Raw genomic sequence first — 21,320 nt, forward strand, 5'->3', positions numbered from 1 at the left:
CTGCAACACAAATATTAAAACCATTTTTATAAATAGTACCAACTCGTCTCAACTACGACAAAAAACTAGTCGTTTTTTAACAAGGGCATCGTTTTATCAAGCGTTTTGGTTCATTGGTTTACGTGACAAATGATGAAGTAATTATGGACTCTGGATGTCGGCTTGGTTTGAATGTGTTGTTTATTCTTGAAAAATGAACAAATAAAAATACACATTTCAATCATAATACGAGTTTGTTGTACTCCGATTAGACAGTATTTTTAAACAGCGTTCCTGTTTGGATTTGAATCTCATTAAAAATGCGTCTTAACATTACTAACTTGTTTACGTAGACGATCATTACGACTATTTAAACTTCAGTAATCGCCTTCACTTCGGTAATTATATCATACAAAGATTTTATTCTTACAATAGTGTTTGTTTTGTTAACAAAATTTGAGCTACATTGTATAACAGAATTTCTTCTTAGGTTCTCAAAACGAAAAACTTCAAATTTCTAATAGAATCGAACTAGATGTACATCTCAAGGAGTTTGAGGTTAAGTTAGTTTAGTTAAATCAACAATTAAGACTATTCAACGTTGATGAAGCTAATAAATTAGTAATAATGAGTAAAACTGGCGAGTTTGCATGTCTTTTATGTTAAAATTAGAATTGGTTTGGCTTTGAAGCAAAAATTATTATAGATAGCATAGAATACTATACTTTATTCACGACTATAATATAGTATATTTAATATAGTCGTGAATAAAGACAAATTAAAGCATTACACATTACTGAAGCATCCACCATCTTTTTTTGTTTAATTTTAATCAATTTTGTGTTAAAAATTTGTTTTTTGTTCACCAAGCGGACGGTTTGTTCATCTGAGTATTAAAATATGTTCGTATCGTTCACTCGGTTTCCTACAATTCGTTATGTCTTTCGAAAACAATTGAATCCAATATCAAAACATGAAAAAATCAAAAAATATCAAAATCTTTTAACCTAGGTTATGTTAAAGCGCTAATCGTACCTTTTAAAAAGGTTATGTCTTTATTAAAAACTTTTCTGACGAACTTGTAGCAAAAATTCGTGTAACGAGATTTGCGTCAACGCCATTTTGTAGTGTTATAGTGATTTAAGTACAAATTTACGAGTTTAGTTTACGTTTAATCTTAACTCTATAGGTACTTATCATCCGGGGGAGTAAAATTTAGTTTTAAGCAATTTTCTTGGCACCGTCTTAGCGTTTTTCTTATTTATTTTCCAAAAAAATTAAACGAATAAAATGTTACGTTTCGTATGCGTTTGGGTAGTGTTGAATTATGTTGTTAGCGATATTAATGATACGATATGTTCAACTAGGGGTTGGATGTTTCTGTAAAATGAAAGTTTTTTATTTTAATCGTTGTGTCACGTTTGCCAACGCGACTGCGAATGCCTGTAGGGCTGAGAATGGATATTGAAAGTCCAATGTGTAAGCGTTTCCATCAATTCTTCCAAATTGCATAACCTAAAACACAACATAACCATGTTTAGAAACTACTAACTTAAAAATTATTCATTTTAAACCTGTTTTCCACGAAATTCAATTTGGAAATTTTTAGCAGACTCTTGGGTTACGCGTCCGCCAAAATCAAGTTGATACACTTGACTGTTTTCGTTCCACATGGGCGCTTTATTGTGCATTACAAACTCTCGTCGTTGAGGCACCACGTGATTGTTGCAGTTGCTTCCGTTTGGTTCAATTTTACCACGTTTTAACTAAAAAAACACAAAAATTTAAGCAAAAAAATTTTGTGTTTAAATTTTCTGAAATTACTTTTTGACGTAACTGAGCCTTTTGGAACGTTTCTAAATCTTTATAATTTGTCCCATTACAAACTTCATCACCAGAGGCAGTCACCTCATCATCCGAACTTTCCAGATTTTTATTCTTCCGATTTCTACGACCTAATAACGGCGATGAAAGAAGATTCTTTCTTATTGAGATGCACTTTGAGGTCGTTTACCTAAACATCAAACAATTAAAACTAATTTATGTTCTATTAAATTCCTTTTTTACCTTTTTAGAAGGCGCAGGCGATGCAGGTTGACTCCTTGGTAACCTAGGCGAATTTGGTGGTGTGGACCTCCCATCATCCTCCCTTAACCTTGTTAGTAAATTCTCCAACGTTGCCAGTGCGTGTGTATGCAAAGACATGCCACTTTTGTGCGTTGGGCTGTCTACCCCCTTGTCATTCTTCTTCTGTTTACTTCTACTACGACTTTTATTATTCTTTTCCGTATCAGATGTGTCTTTCTTCCTTCGTGACAATGGACTCTTTACAAATATACTCAACTTTGAAGGCTCCTTCTTGTTATTATTATTATTATTGTTAGTATTAATTAGATTGTTATTGTTAACTGTAGATAAATTCCCCAGATTGGTAATCTGCACAGATTCTTCGGAAACTGCTGTTGATTTCTTAGTATCAACAATTACCTCAGGAATAATCTCCTTGGTTTTGTGCTGGACTTTGATGTCATTGTTAGGTGGGAAAATGTCGCTTGAATCTAACGATTTAGACTTCCCACAGTTCTTCAAATTCGGGGTTTTGTTCATGCGACATTCTCTCAACTCCGTCTGCTGGGATTTCTTTGTTTGTTTCTTATGATGACGATGTTTACGATTGACGAGTACCAAACGTTTCGGAGCATCTTTCCGAAGCATTAGTAATGCTACATCATTGGGAACAATTTGGGCATCAACTAAATCCAAATACCCAACACTACAACTCCGTACCATTGCGTCGGCAATCGGCGCAGGTCCGGAACCAAGTGCTGTGTTTGAATTTGACACTGAACCTGGTCCTGTGCGGATTAAAGTATCAACGGTGGTATTACTTATTGGAATACTGCTAGCAATTGTTGTGGTGGTGGTGGAAGGTCCCGGCGTGCTGGACTCCTCATCTATGAATAGGATCTCTTTCAATCCTTGTGAAGGCCCCTGAATATTTGGGTTGATTGTGGCACCGATGGTGTTTGGACTTGGGCGGTTCTTATCCTTATGTGAACCCCGCCCCACTTGTAAACCACTTCCAGTTGGTGGTCTACCCGAATGATTTTTAATTTTCTCCGAGTTTAAATTCAGAGTTAGGTTTCTCGTCGGACACTGATAGTCGTTTCTGGATGGATTATAGTCCACGTTGTTGTAGGGCCGTTCGAATATGATATCCGAAGGTGCAACGGCGTTTTTTGGCGATTGCAAAGCCGGTACTGCACCGTCACAGCAAAGCGGCGAGATTGCAATATGGCGTTGATTCTGTACTTGACCGGAATGTGTACAACTACCACTAGTTCCCAGGGCCATTGTTAGATTACAGTTTCTAAGCTGGCCAACAAAACTAGTCGTAGATATTTGTGCACTACTTGTAGGATGTTTCGGTGGTTGATGAGTAGTGATGAGCGGTTGCAGTTGATGATGGTGATGCAGTGGCTGGCTGGTGATGATTCCTTCTCGGACGGATTCTGTACTGCTACTAGAATTACTCCCATTGGTGCAGAGACACCTAGCCTCTGTAATTTCATCATCGTATGATTCGGCTTTCGCTAAAGCAGGTACCACTGCACTAGGGCCCGAGCCTGGACGTGTCGTCGAGGATAACGTATTATCACCTGAGTAAGTCCCTTTGTGGGTTTTGTAAAACGACTACCGCGTGGGGACATCGGCGCTATTGGTGGACAATTATCAATAGACACCCGCCGTAACCTAGCCTTCTCCTCAGCCTGACAGATTTCCTCTTCATCTTCCGAGAAGAGATTTGGATTGAAGGTAGGGTCAGGACCAACTGGGAAATCATCTCGTAATTCAGTCATTACCAAAGTCATCTGCCTAGGTTGCAAATGTAGAAGAGATGTCTTATAGGTCACTTGACCCAAATTAGCTGGTACGGAATTGACCAACCCATGAATCTTAAATTTGGTGCCCCATATATTTGAGGTTACTTCCACTAATCTCACATGCTATAAAAACCCCAGAAAATTAATTCTCAATTAGGGTGTAAAAAAGAGATCAAGACATACTTCCGGTAATGTGTCAACATAAGCGAGGTCTTCAGGGTCTGCATCACCGGAACTCTGGCCCGAACGGTCGCCGTAATTGTTCCGCGAGCGTGATTTATTACGCCGTTTGCGTCGGCGTTGCAGACGCGGTGAGCTCGTGCATCCTTCGTCCCGATCGCTGTCCGACGAATCGCTGGCCAAATTACCCCCACTTGTTGATTGACTTGAAGAACCGGAACTTTTCGATTCGGAAGACCAGTGATTCAACGAAATCGCACTGAAATCTACCAAAAAACCATTAAAATCAAACAAAAACTTAAAAATTTTGGTCCTACCTTCAACCTGCGGGTCAAAAATAACAAACTCCGGTCGTATTTTACTCGTACGTTTGCCTTTGAGTAAAGGGACAAGTCCCCCAAGATATTCCAGATACAGGGTGTAGCAGGTGCCTGAAGATATGTTGCTGTCTTCGTCATGGCGGATCATTGTACAATGAAGTCGTACTGACCCGACGGGTGGTCGAGAGACGAACTCACGCAGTGCTGACGGTTCAGGCACACAACACTAGAACAATGGAGGGTTGGATTGTGATTGGCATTATGTGTAAATTGAATTTTGATGAAAGTTTAACTTACCCTAATTGTTTGAGCAAATAGATTCCCAATGAGATTTCGTATCCTCGGCGGCAGTGGCAACGCGACAATCTGGCCCTCACCCAAAATGGAATCATGGATCCTCAGTCGACAAAGCAATTGCAGGGTTGCTATTCTTCTCGAAACCCAAGCAATGTGAATCTGCGTACCAGTAGCCAAGAAAAGACGTTTGTCATTGTGACCCCAAGTTAAAGCCGTTACCGGGGCTTGGGTGTAAGGTATACTAATACAATACAAAAGAATACCCTTCTCGTTATAAAACTTCAACATATTAGCATATTCCTGATTGGGTTGTGTTTGACCTTGACCTTGATTCGCATTCTGATTCTGATTTGGTGATGATTTACTACCAAGTGTAACACCAGCAACAGCTAACAACTCCCTGGAATTACTCCATTCCATACAAACTGGTCCCTGGAGCTTGGTATCCATTTGGATTGGAGAAACATCATCAAAAGTCTTTAGCAGATAGATGAACCCATTTTGTAAACTGACAGCCAAGACAAATTTCCTCTCCGCTGCATTAGTAACCCCTGGGTCATTCTCATCACCCTCCTCCATTTTGAATTTCTCACAGGACCACGCCATTGAAACAATACCCACATCCGAACTTAATTGAACTTGTGAAACCATTGCCCCATGAACATCCATTACAATTATCTGACCACTAGTGGTACCAAAATAGACTTGTTGGTCATCCGGGGTCCAAATACCGCAGGTTATAGTTGCTTCCAAGTTTAACATTGAGGACCAATAACGTTGGCCTGCTACAGATCCCACCAAGACAAAACCGTCCTTGAAAATGCAAAGGAAATATGAATCATGAGTCAGGATGTTGAGATATTAGAAAATTTATGACTTTTGTATGGTTTATGAGGGTGTAAAGTAGAGTAAATACCTGATAGCATATCAAGGCCATGCGACCGTCGTGGGACCATGAGAAATGCGTCACTGGGGTGTTCCTATCGTTGATCAACTCAATGGACCAACGTCCTTCGTATTTTATCCAGACGAAAATGATCCCTGAGCTGTCGCACGACGCTAGTTTTGATAAGGTTCATTCCATTTCACAAGAATAACCTAGTAAATGTTTATTTTGTTTTTTAGTGTTTTAAGGGTTGATTTGATTTAATTCGGAATAATTTTTGTGTAGACTTACTTCGGATCGATGTCCGCGTAGATTGTAATTCGTACGTAGGGGAAACTCGACGTTTTTCTTGCAATGGCTGGTGGTGAACGTGACGCCGACGATGCCGCGAATGTTTCCGGTCGCCAGCCATCCCTCCTGATAGTAATTCGTGCGATTCAGCTTCCACCCTTCGTCCTGCAACACGTAAAACACGTCCGTTTTACACGATTTGCACGTTTTCAATTCTATTCGATTGAATTCCGCAGTAAAACAAAGAATTTAATAAAAATTTTGTTTTCCATGCTTGATTATAGTGCAAAACCGCAAAATATAAGGGTTGTGTTGAGGGTAAAACCCTCCCTTAAACTGCAAAAGTCATCATCATCATAAATTCATAAATTCACGTCAAGCTGAGCAATCAATCTATCTGAGACGCGCAGTAATGCATGTTTTAAAATGTTAAAAGTGGTGGCGCCAAAAAAACAGACGTAGAGGGTTAAAATTCGATTAAAAACGTAGCAAATTGAATGTCCACTTGAGCGTAAAGAGGGGTAGGCGCAGGTGAACAAAGAAACATCAGGGAAGGGACTAAAATGACTGATTGTTACACGTAAATTATTAATAGCATCAATTATCTTGCAAAATGGGAGGTGAAACTAGCAATTTAAAATGGCGCGTGTACTGCACACTGCAAATTTTAACAAATCATTAATTATACATGAAATATTGCGTTATTTAAGAAATTAATTACAATTTGCATTAATATTACATATTTTTGGAGTTAAAATAGTTTATTTGTCTATACATAACCTAAAAACCAACAATTTCAGTAAATATTTTGATTTTGCTTGTATTTAAAGAAGGAGTTTGACATGAATTGTTGCCAAACATAATACTACACGATTGGATCGCGATAAGATGCGTGATAAGAATGATTAATGTAAATAATAGCACGAAATAACATAAGTGCCACCTGCGTCCCAAATAAAAGCGGAATTGATGTAAATCACGGTTAGGAAGTCAAAACTAGTTCAACCGTACACGGTAGCAATAAATATTGAATCCAGCTTGTCAAATTGATGTTTAAATTTAAGTATCGAGCATGACATAAATCGCATGAGGATATTCACGAAAAAAAAAATGGCGTGTTTTCGTGTTTTCAACCTCGGTTAGAAGCTTCCGATCGTTCCGACGTCATTGCACCATAGTGACGTTGTTCCTGTTCGGCGTTCGCCACCTCCACACACCCGGATAAAAATAGCCTGATATAAATATTTCATCAAATTACCGAGGGATGTTTTGTTCAATTAACGATGCTGCAAAATGCAAAAATATTAAATATTTTATTGAATTTTTTTTGTATAAATATAAATTTATTGTAAAATGTGAAATAATTGGAAATTGAATAGAAGTCAATAGGATTGGATGGTGTTTCATAAAGGGAATAAAACTACCCTACACGTGCCACGCAGCCACGATCGATGATGTATTGCCAATTTATTGCTACCTATCTATCATCCAACCGATCACGCACATAACTCGTTTATTTCCGTCTTTGTAAGCGAAGAAAAAGCTTGCGTTTTTATTTTCACTGCAAATCAAGTCCTAGACGCAGGACTTAAACCGGAAATTACACCTAACGCAATGTGCAATGCCCGGCGGAGTGGTAATTGCAGATAATGAACGGAAATTGAAAACTAATTGGAAATCATTTGATTTTGCGTCATGTGAATTTCTAGTAAGTTTTCATTTTACATCTACAAGTTTTTATTCATTACTTTTATTCATAGTTTTTTTCCGCGAGATTTTCCCGGTATTGTTTAATAAAAATGTAATTTGTTTATACTCTTTTGTTCTAGACATAGTATGTGTCAATTCTATCAATAAGATTCACAATTTTATTATCAAGAAATTAATTATTTAAAGAATAGCTAATAATGCACTTCAGCGCGCCATCTCGGATTCAACTATTTAACTATAACAATGATTGAATCTCAATGCTAACTTTTATCTTGAAGAGAGTTTTCCCTGCAATAATTCGAATTTTTCTCGCCGTAAAAACCATCATTGGACTTTAACAAACATTTTAAAAAAAGAATTGGCCAAATTGGTTTAGACGTTGTTGACTTATGCGCTTACCAACAGATTTTGCGATTTATTTTTATATTATAGATATGTTGGAAGTGGTAGGCAACTTTTTAATCATATTTTCAGAACACACTACCGCCATCAGACAGTAATGCATAGCAATAATATAGTAATGAACATATGAATAGTTTATTTTCATATTTACGTTATTTACGTTGCACAATACTAATAACAATAAACAAACACTACATAATTAACATATATTCAGCAGAATTAATTAATTCATTCATTGTGCAAATGCTTGCCGGGTTTATTCTTGAATTTCTAATAACTTGACATGCGCACAAATGGAATTAATGAAAGATTACTCGTTAGGGGTAGTTGTCGTTGGTAATTAGAGCAAAACGAAAATGAGAAAACGGAACGCGCGGCTAAACAAACCCACTAATTACGACATTACGTTGCTTTTAATTAGCTTAAAACAACGCACACTGCAAATGACTCTCTCTACATAACCACAAATTTTTACTATTATAATACCAAGCGTAAAACTACGCTAAATTAGATTCCAGTGCAATTTGGCATTTAACATCTGATCTTTCTATTCATCCCCTTTGTATCAAGAAGAAAAAAAAAGGGGAAGAGGGTCGATGCGCCATATAAACACTCAACAGTCCCGAAAGTGCAATTAACTATTAAAGATACCGCGTCCAACGCAATTAGAGGGTGGATTATTTGACATGCGTATGTGAATGCACCCCTAAGGCGGGTGGATAAGAGAAGTTCAGAGGGTGCAAGTTGTTGAGTCAAACATTACACACTGAAAAGTACAAGTGATCGAATACTTATACTATTCTACTGGAAATGTAATGACAGTACTGGTGAGATACACTATTTACGAATAGGGGATGGTATAAAATTTGTGTTGCAGATTTATGGGGGTAGCAAGGTCAAAATTGAGTTGTCAATATGTTAGAAACAAAATACAAGTCTAAATTTAAAGGTTTTGAGTGTCAATGAGAGTAAAAGTGATGGATATGGGTTGTTGGGAGGGTTAATTGACAAGGGGTGCAAAATATATTAGCATAATACATCAAAGATCAAACAAAAAACTCAAAAGAAATTTTTTTAAGTGTTTTTTTAAATATTTTACATTTTTTCTATTAAAAACCAAGATATTTTGATGCATTCATGTATAATAACACGTTGAAAACTACCCCTAAGATATATTTAATATATTCCACCCTATTCTATACAATTCACCCTCTTAAAATAAGAAAACACAATGCGGAATTGAATAATATTGAATTTTTCTATGGAAAAACACAAAAAATAACGACTTTTGCATTTAAGGGTTGAAAACGTAAAACTATATTGATTTTTCAATAAGAAAATAAAGTGTAAACCGGAAATTAACAATTTAACTTTCCCAGTTCCACAAAATGCCGTTTTATAAAGAATTGCAACCGCCATTTCAATCATCACTCTTCCAAACCCCACAACCCTTGCAAACGAGAAAAAATAGTATATATTCTTCATCATCCATCATATTCCACCCCTTATCAACTCCTTTTCAACCCTCCATCGACAAACAATATACATATTTTTGCATTTCAGTCGAAAATATTCCACAATTCCATATTTACGAAAAATTTCCACAACACGCTTCAAAAGAATAATGAATATTGTGGGTTTCATAAGTCAGCTAGGCAACCAACAAACCAACAATGCCATTGCGAAGAAAACACGGAGATAATTAACAAGTTAATGAAACGACGCGCTGAGGACGCAATCTTCTTAATTAACGAAATCGAGTGGGCGGAGGCGTGCAGATGAGGAGAAAGAAGCGAAATTGAATGGCCACAAGAGTCGCGGGCAAATTAAGTAATTATTTGCTTAATTATCGTTTTGATTCACAGCGAAATTGCCTTTACATTGAGTATTACACAAGTCATTTCTTTGATTAATTTGTATAAGCTTAGCAACAGTCGAAAATTCATGTTGTAAACAGCAAAATATAAGACGCAGCTTTATTTTAAAGTTTTTATTAAAAATTATTTAACTTTCATTTCCTATTTATCAATTTTATTAATAAATAAGCTAAGGAAAAGTTAATATTGCACTTTAGCGCCATCTATGAATCAATTATTTAACTATAACTATTAATAAATCCCTATATAAATTTTAATCCCTTATTTAACACCTTTTAAAACATTATTTCTAAAATTTTAATAATTATTCTTCTATTTGGAGCAAATATGAATCTAACAAATCATATATCATGAAAATCCGTCCAGCCGTTCTGGAGTTATAAATGTTGTAACTAACTAAATGTCTAAAACAGTAAAACATTTAATTTTATGGTTGTATAGTCAGTACAGTAACTTATTTGACCTTCAAAGTTATGAATCTATGCGCTGTTCACCGGAGGTGGATGGTAACCTTTGAATTATTGGCAAGGCACGGGCAAGACGAGAAAAATATCGAGACCTTCGCCAATCTCCACCCCCTTCGACACATCCTTACAATGTCCTTCTTTTTGTTTGTCCTTGAAACATTATACCCAATACTAAATGTTTATATTGAATATACTCGCAAAAATAAGTTTTTGAAGGTGTTTTATTTAACACTCTGTATATTACCAACGTCATTCGTGTCGTGGGCCAAACAACCTAAGAGTAAACATGAGAAAATTTATTATCTTTTTGCCCAGTAGTCTTGAATCTTCATCTGAATCATCAGAATTTGTTGAATTTCAAGGTCAAAAAAATCGTCTACCAAGCATAATTTTTTTCTGTTTGTTTTCGATGTGATGTAGAGAAAAAATTGCATTGAATTTTTAATTTTTTATTTATTCTGCGTGCTTTGCATTTGTGGGCATTTGCTCTTTATCCACTAGACGTCTCCAGGTTTCTCTAGTGCGGAGTTATTTTTAGTACGCTAATGAATTTCTTGAGCACACGGCGCACTTAAAAGCTCGCGGCTTCTTGGCGAAAAAGCTCAAAGCGTAAAACTCGTAAAAGTTTGCATAATTTGCGTGCCACGCTGCCCTTCGGGTAACCACCATCAGTTAAAGTTAAACTAGTTAAATGCGTATCTAGGTCTTAATCTGAGTTATAATATTTTCAAATCATAATAATAATCATTTTAATAACAACCTAGAAAAAAGAAAAAAATTTATTTTTTATTTTTTATTTACATAAGGATAAAATGCAGTTGTGGAGTGGAGAATCTTATTTGATCATTTTTACCCTCTGAATATCATGTATCATGTTTTTCATGCGTGTATCATGCAGTTTGCATACGTGACCAATTTTTTTACCCTCGCGACCCTTTGCTCGCAGCGAGTAATTCAATAACATTAAACGTGCATTACACGTCACCCTCTTTCACAACGTGATATTTTCAATGCAAATGTGAAAAAAATCCACCTTATAACCGAGTTTCACTTAATTTTATTCTCTATAATAATATATTAAGTATCAAGTAGCTAAACGAAAGTTTTAGTCACGAAATTGATTAAAAGCGAGTGTTTTTATTCACTCCGTGACTAAAATCCGTGTCTAAAGTATTTTAGTCATGGTTTTGCCCTGCTGTGTTTAAAATACACTTTTTATGTCTCTAAAACCGTAAAATTATTATTTTCCCAATAACTAAGCTTCTTAAACCCCAATAAAAATAGAACTTTCAATTATTTCTTGATTGGTATCAGGTAGTCGTGGTTCGGGGAAGTGCTGATATCTATTCTACGAATGTAACAAAGAAGATAATAAAATCACATCTGATTGTTGATCTTTTTCATGTATAACTCAACGTACGTGTTTGCGCGCGTGTGGAACGTATTCCGGGAACTGGCAAGCGAAGAACGAAGGAAAACGCAATTTATACAATTTATACTGGTAGATAAAGTGCATTCATTCAGCGTGGGTGCTTTGATGCAACTAACTAGAGGGGATGTTACATGTTTCCCTGTCTGCAAGTTTTATTGACGCAATAAATCAATTTAGATTTATGAACGTAGATATTACACATGAATTTCTACAAGTAGGTGAGTGAGGTTATGTATATTCATCTAACCTCAATATGGTCAACACACAATAACAAAAACAGAAACTTTTTTTTCTCTTTTTTTTATTTCTCTTAAGATATTAGAGATAGAAGTAAATAGATGTGGGTGAAGTTGTTTGCTCGTTTCGTGGCATTCATTGTTTGCTCGTTAGTTCTACTTTCGGACGAAACCACTTCACTCCCTTGTAATACGAGTACGTCTAATACTTTAGTATCACAAGATATCTAGTAGACAAAGGCGAAAACAAAGAAGGAAATTCGAACTAGAATAGTAATGGCCTCGCCAAATGCTAGTGGGAAACTTAATGTAAAGGTGGAAAATACGGGAAAATAGAAAACAAAGAAATGAAAAAGGGAAAACATTTTAATGATAAATAATCATTGATTTTGATGAATATATGATTAGTGTTTAATAAAAATGTAATTTGGTTTTACTCTCTTGTTCTAGACATAGTATGTGTCAATTCTATCAATACGATTCGTCATTTTATTTTAAAGAAATTAATTATATAAAGAATTGCTAATAATGCACTTCAGCGCGCCATCTAGGATTCAACTATTTAACTATAACTATGATTGAATCTCAATGCCAACTTTTATCCTATAGAAAAGGGCTGTTTTTAGGGTTTTCCCGAGCATTATCCAATTTTTTCTTGCCGTAAAAACCATCTTTGGACTTTAATAAACATTTTAAAAAAAGAATTGACCAAATTGGTCAAAGCGTTATTGAGTTATGCGCTTACCAACAGATTTTTTGATTTATTTTTATATTATAGATTTCTTTGAAGCAATAATTTTGCCAGTTATTAAATATGATCCCTCCAGGACCTTTCTACTCTATTCTCATTGCAATTTCCATTGTCCTGCTCCAAGTGTTTCGTAAATGGAAGGAAATAATACCGACCGCGCCTTGTTTCCTTGTTTCTCTGCCTCCAGACAGTCGGAACATTTGTTACGTTCCCATCGGAGTTGACCAGCAGAAAGGGGATTCCGCCATACTTGCCAAAGACGAGCAAGGGTAAGTTAAGTGAATCATAACTAACCTTATTAACAATGAAAGCTTTTTCATTCTTCATTTTGATAAATTTAATAACAAAACACTTTCGTTTATGTATTCTGATTGTATCCGGTTGAGTACTGCGTCCTGTGGAGTGTTTTATTTTAATTCGGCTGCTGGAAACAATAGCGGAAAATTGGTTTTTGTGCAATTGCCAATACAAATATATTGCTCAATCTTAAATCTTCCACTACATAACCAACGTCAAACAATTGATTTATGTTCTTTGAGTAAATCCGATTAAATTCAACAGAGGGATAAATTTAATCTTGTTGTAATGATGACTATTCAAGCAAATAAATTGTTTTGTGGAATTATATTGTGTAGATATTGTTCAATCATATTGATTACACACATAGCGGCAATATAAACCTTTAAATTACTATAAATTTCGTTTTTATATGGTTTTTATCAGTATTTTGTGGTTTTGAGAGATAAAAATGGTATTTTAAACACGGATTGCCAAAGTTATGACTAAAGTACTTTAGTCACGGGTTTTAGTGACGGGGTGAAGCCTACGGCTGAATATTTGCCTACGGTGAAGCACAAGACCATCAATCTCGTAACTAAAACACCCGTTTAGCCACTTGATCCCTACTAATATTATACATGCGAAATTCCTGATGTTTGTTACACTTTCACGCAAAACTACTTAACCGATCATCATGAAAATTTGTACACATATTCTTAGTGGTCCCCGAATGGTTATAGGCTACTTTTTATTTAATAAAAAAAATTTTTTTTAAATAAAATAAAGAAATTGTTTAGCCAATAATACCTCTGCATCTGGCTATTTGACTACTTTAACGCCATCTAGCATTCCAGCAATGAAGCTCAAACCTAAGTACTATAGTACCATCACACTGTATTATCACACTGTATTACCGACAGCTACGTCAACATCAAATCCAATTGACTACACTATGGAGACTGTACACTATACTTCCATAGACTATACTTTCAGCCATTTTAAACTTCCCGCCATTCTACTTCATTGTTACTTCTTCTGTGGCTATAGACGCGTACGGAAGCAACTTTATTATTTTAGATATTCGCGAGCGAAGCCGCGGATTAAAGCTAGTACTTAATATATTCTTTAATACTTTTACTATTTATTTTTGTAATGCGGTTATGCAATACCTTGATATATTTGTTTTATGGTATGAGGTGGTCTTGTGGTTTATTTTGCACCGCATGCAAACTGCACCTCCCAATTTCAGTGCGGACTGGCACCGAGAATAATTGCATTAATGAACGCCGCACTCGTGCGCTCCCGCAATTAGCGCTCGTCTCGTTATGTTGCACATTACGCAACTCATTGGCGACTACACACAAAAATAAATCTCTGAAATAAATTAATTTCTGTTTGTTTTCCCGCAACAAAAAACATGAATAGGGTGTTATATAAATTCAGGGGTTGTTTAGTGACGTATATTTTTATGCGTCTCGTGCGTCATGTGAGGATATATTGCATGTACCTGCGGTGTGATAACGTAAAATAAACATACATCAACATAACCCTCTAAATATCTAAACTTCTTCTATATTTTTTTATATTTGTGTACAAATATTTTCTGAAATTTAAAATTTTGAATAATTTTAAAATTTAAATCATTTTAGGTTTAAATTTGTTTTTACGTTTTGAGACATAAAAGTAATATTTTAAACACGGGCGGCCAAAGTCATGACTAAAGTACTTTAGTCACGAGTTTTAGTCACGGGGTGGAGCTTGCGTTCGCCCATACGCGCTGTTTAAGTGTTTAAAACCGTTTAGCCACTTCTTTTAGCCATTTTACCAAATATTTTCCTAAATTTTAAATTTTAAAATCACAATTTTAGGTTTAAATCTGTTTTCGCTGTTTTTTTTTTCTTTATTTTTTGTAAATGTAAAATCTCATGGCCCGCAAAAAGTAGCCACGCAATTTCGCACCCTGTTATGCAATAACAAGCGTGATTTATGTTCGCCTCGCCGCCGAATGTATAAACCCGCAAAACCTTGAGCTTTTCATTTTCGGTTCGCACGCCGTTTCCTGTTTGCTCGCGCTGTTTGCGCCCGCAGTTCACACCCCTAAGATTCTACACGTCGTGAAAATGCGAGAATACTTAATCGTAGAATTGATGTGAGCGAAATTCATCGGTTGCTACCTGTCGCTGAAATTTAATCAAAACTAACTCAAGCGAACACTAAAAACAAACAATGTGATGCGCATGCGCAAATATTACCTACTATTAAAAAACCTTTCGTGTTCATCTCACATTTTATTTTAACATTGCGTCCTTGGTTTTAATACGTTGACCCAGTTTTAGTTTTTCATATATTTCATTTTTCTCTGTGAGTAATACGAGCTTGTTTACCCTTGCGAGCTTTCACTGATATAAAACTGCACGGCACGATCCAAATAAGCGTCAAAAATGTAAAATGCGAGTCGTGTGCTTCCGCCGATTGCACCCTAATGAAACGAGCGGAGAGATAATCGTGCAAATTGTTTACGACACGTCCATCTGGCTTTATGACAAATACGGCCCAGCACATATGTGTTCGGGATTATGTTTTTGTACACTCAGGTCCATTAAAACCGGACGTTGAGAAAAACTCGTTAAAAATTGAAAGAAAAGCGCAAAAAAACGTATTTTTCGTATTTGGAGCTCAAAAACTCATCAGGAAATAATAATTCGCTAAATTTTTGTTTGAAATAACAAGATTATAAGCTTAAATAGCTCAAAAAAGTAAAAAGATCATAAGATGATAATTGTATGTATGTTTGGTTGTCTACCTTACAATATTTACGACATGAGTCTTTTACGTTTGTGAGTAAATTTTGCAAAAGCTCGAAAGCTCAACAGCTGCAGGCGCACAGCGCTGCCAGTGACACGACTTTAGCATCCGCCTGAATTTCGCCTTCCCGCTGGCGGCGTCCCTGCTTTCTGTTTTCCTTTGCTTTTCCCAGCCGTGGCTTTGTTGTGTTCGTGTGTGCTTTGGGCGTTAGCGAGAAGTGTGCAATTTTCAAGTGGTCCTTTCGGCCCCAGAATCGCCGACTCGGGCGTTAAGCCGGCGTCGAGCACTCGACTCCAAACTGGGGATGAGGATGAGGACGAAGGGATGGCGGATGTTTTGTGTCTCTGACACCTAATGATCAAAAATTACTCATGTGAACACACGCAAATATAAAACAAAAAATAATTCAAAATTTTCTTCGTTAAAGTTCGTTAAACAATCAAAAAATAAAATAAGGGTGGTTTTTTTGATTGGTGTGGATTGGTGTGGTTTGATAAGGTTATTCATGTTCACACATCGTTTGGTATCTCACCACGGATTTGTATCCCGCATCTGATAAGCGCGGCATTAACGCTTGGGTAAATTCACACCCCAATCGGAAGGACAATCCACCCTATCGCGATTCTTTGTGATGATGCGTCAACATCGACTTTGAATTGTCACATTTCACTAATTTACAGAATAGATATTTTCTATTGTGAAAAATTGTTGAATCTATCGCTAAATAAAAGAAAAAAAGAAAAGGAAAAAGTGAATGAAAACACTTGAGAAGTTGAGATATTGAAATGTCGACTGCAGGACAAATCTCGCTTCAAGATTGGATGGGTCGTAATGGTCGTAATTAGAAAAGTAATTGCTTCTCAAGTTTGAAGACTTGGATCACTTAGATTCATTAAAGTTTCTCAATAAAATCATGAATAAATTCATTGAAGCATGAAATTATAGAATTTTTTCTTTCAACTAAAGAAAAAACTCTTTATAATATCATATTCTATACTATTTTATTTAAACTATTAGTTTTTGTGTAAAAACCGTGCTGAATTTCCTATATCACAGGAATAATTTAATCTTTCTGCATCATAGACTGGATATAATGGGTTTCAAGCATTTTAAAACCTTTTTTGCACTTAAACGATTAGTTAGTTTCAATCAATTTAATTTTTTTGATAAAAACAAGTCCGATATTGTCAGTAAATATTAATTTAATTAAAGGACAGGGTCAAACTCGTTTGTTAAATTAATTTCAGCTGAAAACAGGAGCAAACTTTTCGTTTAAATTAATTTTGGCTTGACGGACAGCACCATAGTGTTTGTGGAAATTTATACCGGTTAATCAATTAAATTTTTACAGAGGATTTTTGGATTTTTTATTCTGAGAAAGATTTTCTATCTTGTGCTATAGCTTAGGCAAATGTGCACTATGCGCAAGCACAAGCTGAAACCCGTGACTAAAACCCATGACTAAAGTACTTTTAGTCACGACCATGGCCATCCGTGTTTAAAATACCACTTTCTATGTCTCAAAACCGTGAAAAAACTAAAAATAAAATTATAGAAGTTAGAATTTAGTGTTCTAGCCATAAAATTAATATTTTTACATAAATTCCACTATTTTCCTTATTATAGTAAACAAATGTTCCATTTCTTTAATTTGTCTTAACAGGTTTATCCTTAATATCCTTCCGTATTCTTACATTTTCTAACATTTCTAAGGATTCGTAATGCTAAGCCGTGAAATGTTTTCAATTCGTTGCAGTCGCGTGTAATCCCAACTTTTTTTTCTTGCGTCTTACGTCTTACGTCTTATATTTTCTCTTTTCCTTTTCTTAGGTGTACTTCCACGAGTATAAAAGTGTTGTTAGTATTCGTACTCGTACTAGTATGTATATCTGTAGATAGTGGCTTTAATTAGCGCATTACTGCAGCAATGACTCATTTGTCACAACAACATCACAAAGGTGTTCTGATGCGCGTCCTGTTTTGTCTTTCAATTCTAAGGATTCACAATTCGCAGGGGAAACGTAATTACGCAGAGACGAGTACATACAAACTGCAAAGTTGTGCAAAGAGCAAACTTGCCGTTCTATATATTGCAGCACCATGAGTATTCACTTCAACATGGTGTGAGTAAGAACACACACCAAGAAGCGTCTATATTTGCACAAAATGAATTTTAAATACTCTAGATCTAAAGGCAAGTTGCGGCCGAAAAATAAATTTGTAGTTAGTTAAAGTAATGGTATCATATAGAAAATTATAAAAAGATAAAAGAATTATTTTTCCTTTTTGGAGAAATTTTAAATAAAAATTGAAAGAAATTGCAGCAAAAATATGTAATTTATCCCTACTAATATTATAAAATGCGAAACGTCCTGATGTTTGCTCACTTTCACGCAAAACCATTTCTAACCGATCATATGAAAATTTGTTCACATATTATTAGTGGTCTCCGTTGAATGTTATTATTATAGGCTACTTTTTATTTAATAAAAAAAAAATTTATTTTTAAATAAAATAAAGAAATTGTTTAGCCAATGATACTTCAGCATCTGGCTATTTGACTACTTCTTAACGCCATATCTAGCATTCCGCGGCAGCAAATAAAGCCTAAAACCTAAGTGTACTATAGGTACTCCATATCACATCGTATTATCACACTGTATTAAGCACTGACAGCTACGTCAACATCAACAACAAATCCAATTGATCACACCTATGGAGACTGTACACTATACTTCCATAGACTATACTTTCTGTTTCCAACTTCCCGCCAGCCCTGTACTTTACTGCTACTCTTCTGGTGTGACCAGACGCGTACGGCAACTATTATTTTATTCGCGAGCGAAGCCGCGGCTAAAGCTGCTAGCATTATATAATGTTTCAAGGGCGTGGCTAAAATGCGACAGTTTTTGTCACGAGATTAAAGTAATATAAAGCGTAGGCAAGTATTTCCTTATGTATTCTTGTGCCAACTGTATGCAAATGCAGCAGGCGTACTCCACTCCGTGACTAAAGTCCGCGTTACTAAAGTATAATTTTAGTCACGGTTTTGTCCGCCCGTAACTAAAGTACCACTTTTTTCATACAAAACCAAAGAAGAAAATTCATTTTAAAATTTCTATGTCGTGAATAAAAAATTTATAATTTTATAATTGTGAGGGTATAGCGTACAGTAAGTGTTTAACTTTTACTTAGTTTTTATAAAACTACCAATACTAATTATTAATTTTTTACCGTAAATCCTAAAAGAAAACCTCTCTAAAAAACTTAGATTAGTTTGTTAGTTTAAGATTAACTTTGTAACTTTCGTGCTTTTCTAATCTTCTAATCATGTCTACATGCCAAACTAAACTTTAACTTAAACTTTAACTAACGAAAGTAACCCGCTGCCTATTTGTCTAGTATTCATTGGTACTCGTACGTCTACGAATTCTCCACGACATCCACGACTTGCTCGAGTACCTTCGTACCTGCCTTCCACAATTTCCACCCTCTTATTTCCACGCACCTACAACTTAAACTTTAACAGTTATACACGCACACATACTCCCTCCTTCCTCTTCCTTCACTTCCTAACTTTCCACTCACGTTTCCCACATTCCACTTGAAAGCATACGCAGTCGTATTCAAAATTACCTTCAACGCTTCCACGTCTTCCACTTTGACCGAGGTTGCTTTTACACCTTTACACTTTGCTCCGTGCTGCTACAAGTATCTTCTAAATTATATTATGAGTTAAAACATGCTGGAATAATGTTGTTTTTGTCCCCCAGGGGTAAGAGTTGCGTGAAAATTACAAAAACAACGAAAGTGAACGTAAATGTTCATTATGTGCGAAATTTATGTTTATTTGCGTGAATGGCCGCAGAGTTGAGTTGGTGAGTGTTTATTTGATTAGGAAAGAAAGCGGTTTGTTTGGTGGAAAGACACCGCAAAGTGGAGAATTAGTAAACAAGTCGTTTGGAAAATTTACGACTAATTATTTCTCACAGAGAATGAAAAATTAAAATTTTCATTGTCTCAGTTCATAAATTTTACAGAAAAATTTACGTTTAATTAAAATACAGTGAAATTAATCATTTCTATTCTTTTTTGCATTTTTTTAGCGAACAGATGAAAACTGGAAAGTTTTTGCACACGCCATTTTATTGATCCTCGGGGACTGAAACTTTCTTCAACTTTTCAAAGTTAGTCAAAACTTTCGCGAAATTTCAGCGGGGCAATGTGGAAAACGACGCAACACAATACTGTTCTTTTATTTCACGTCATAAATACAAAAACGAAACAAAAAATCCACGAAATGAAGAAGTTAAAAGCACAAAAGTCATAAATTCATACCGTCTATTATTATTAAACTCAACTTTTCATTTCTATCTGCTTTAACTACTCTAAAAACACGTAACAATAAAAGATTTCATGATTGTGTTATTAATTGTAAGAGAAATCTCAGTTTTTCCAAGCAATTAATCAGTTTTTAACCAAAAAAATTTCATCTAATTTTTTACGGTAATGTTTGAGGTTATTTTTTCCTCTTCAACTCCAACTGTTGCTTTTTTTGCCCTCCCGCACCCGCATTCTGTTTGTTGGCAATGTTGGCATTTCATTCCCATCGGATTTCCCAAGCCTGAGCTTTCTCGCATGCAAGCCTGCTACTTAAATAGTTTATGCGTGTACTGTCTGCACTTTGTCGTCCTAAAAATATGTAAATCGAGTCAAGTAAAAAAGTAAAACCGACTGTGTTTTTTTTTCTTCGCGTTTTTTTGCTCTTCTTGTTTCTTATTGTGAAAAATGCGCTCGGGAAAACACAAATTATATGAACTCGAAGGGATTAGATACTGTTCACGTTTTTTTTTGTTTGTTTTGAGTGTAAAGTTTGCAAGGAGTAAAAATGTTAAATTGTTTTACAGTTTATATTCAGTCTTCTTGCTCGCAGTTGAAGCATTGTATGGAATATAAATGAGGAATTGTGAACTTTTACACTTTAACATTTACGGAGCATCAACCTTTATTGAGTGCTTTATTTAGATTTAAAAAATAAGAGCTTTTTATAGAAAATATAAATTTTTAAAGTTAAAATAAATTTTTTTTGCATTTTTTTCTAAAATTTTTAAATTTTTTTTGTTTTTTGCTTAATTTTCACGTTTTTTCAACTTTTTCACGCTTAATTTTTATTCTAAAACAATTTAGAACTAAATACTCACTTCTGGAAGTTCATCTGGCACCTTTCCCATCCATGTGAGCGACAATATCGAGCAGTCGCTTTTCGCGTTCAAGGTTCGCTCGAAATGTAAATGCATTTTCCTTTCAGCGTCGCGCTGCGGCTTGCACCTTTCTTAGCACACCTGCGTTAACGTCCAGAAATCAACCCCTACAAACCCCACGCACTTTACCTTTACCTAATAATAATTTCTTTCCTCTGACGGCCATGCCACCTGTCTCAAAACCGCGCAAAACAAGTCCCTCCACACATATCCTTAATATTTAACACCAAATACGCCTAACTAACAACTAACAATTAAATTTC

General features: G+C 35.5%; 1 protein-coding gene across 1 annotated transcript; it reads right to left on the reverse strand.

Moving 5' to 3' along the window:
* Positions 1–162: 162 nt before the first annotated feature.
* On the reverse strand, positions 163–21,157 carry LOC135792499 (tubby-related protein 4-like). The gene is given in 12 exon segments (XM_065303152.1): positions 163–1,494; positions 1,554–1,745; positions 1,804–1,970; positions 1,973–1,995; positions 2,048–3,635; positions 3,638–3,986; positions 4,047–4,589; positions 4,661–5,473; positions 5,577–5,728; positions 5,731–5,758; positions 5,838–6,002; positions 20,998–21,157. Coding segments are annotated over 12 exon segments (4,233 nt in total). The 5' UTR covers positions 21,094–21,157; the 3' UTR covers positions 163–1,377.
* Between the last annotated feature and the right edge of the window lie 163 nt (positions 21,158–21,320).

This window comes from Atheta coriaria, unplaced genomic scaffold, assembly GCF_025399875.1.
Source record: "Atheta coriaria isolate IRGN ID8LTWV9N9 unplaced genomic scaffold, Caltech_Dcor_3.1 hic_scaffold_5_pilon, whole genome shotgun sequence".
NCBI lineage: Eukaryota > Metazoa > Arthropoda > Insecta > Coleoptera > Staphylinidae > Dalotia > Dalotia coriaria.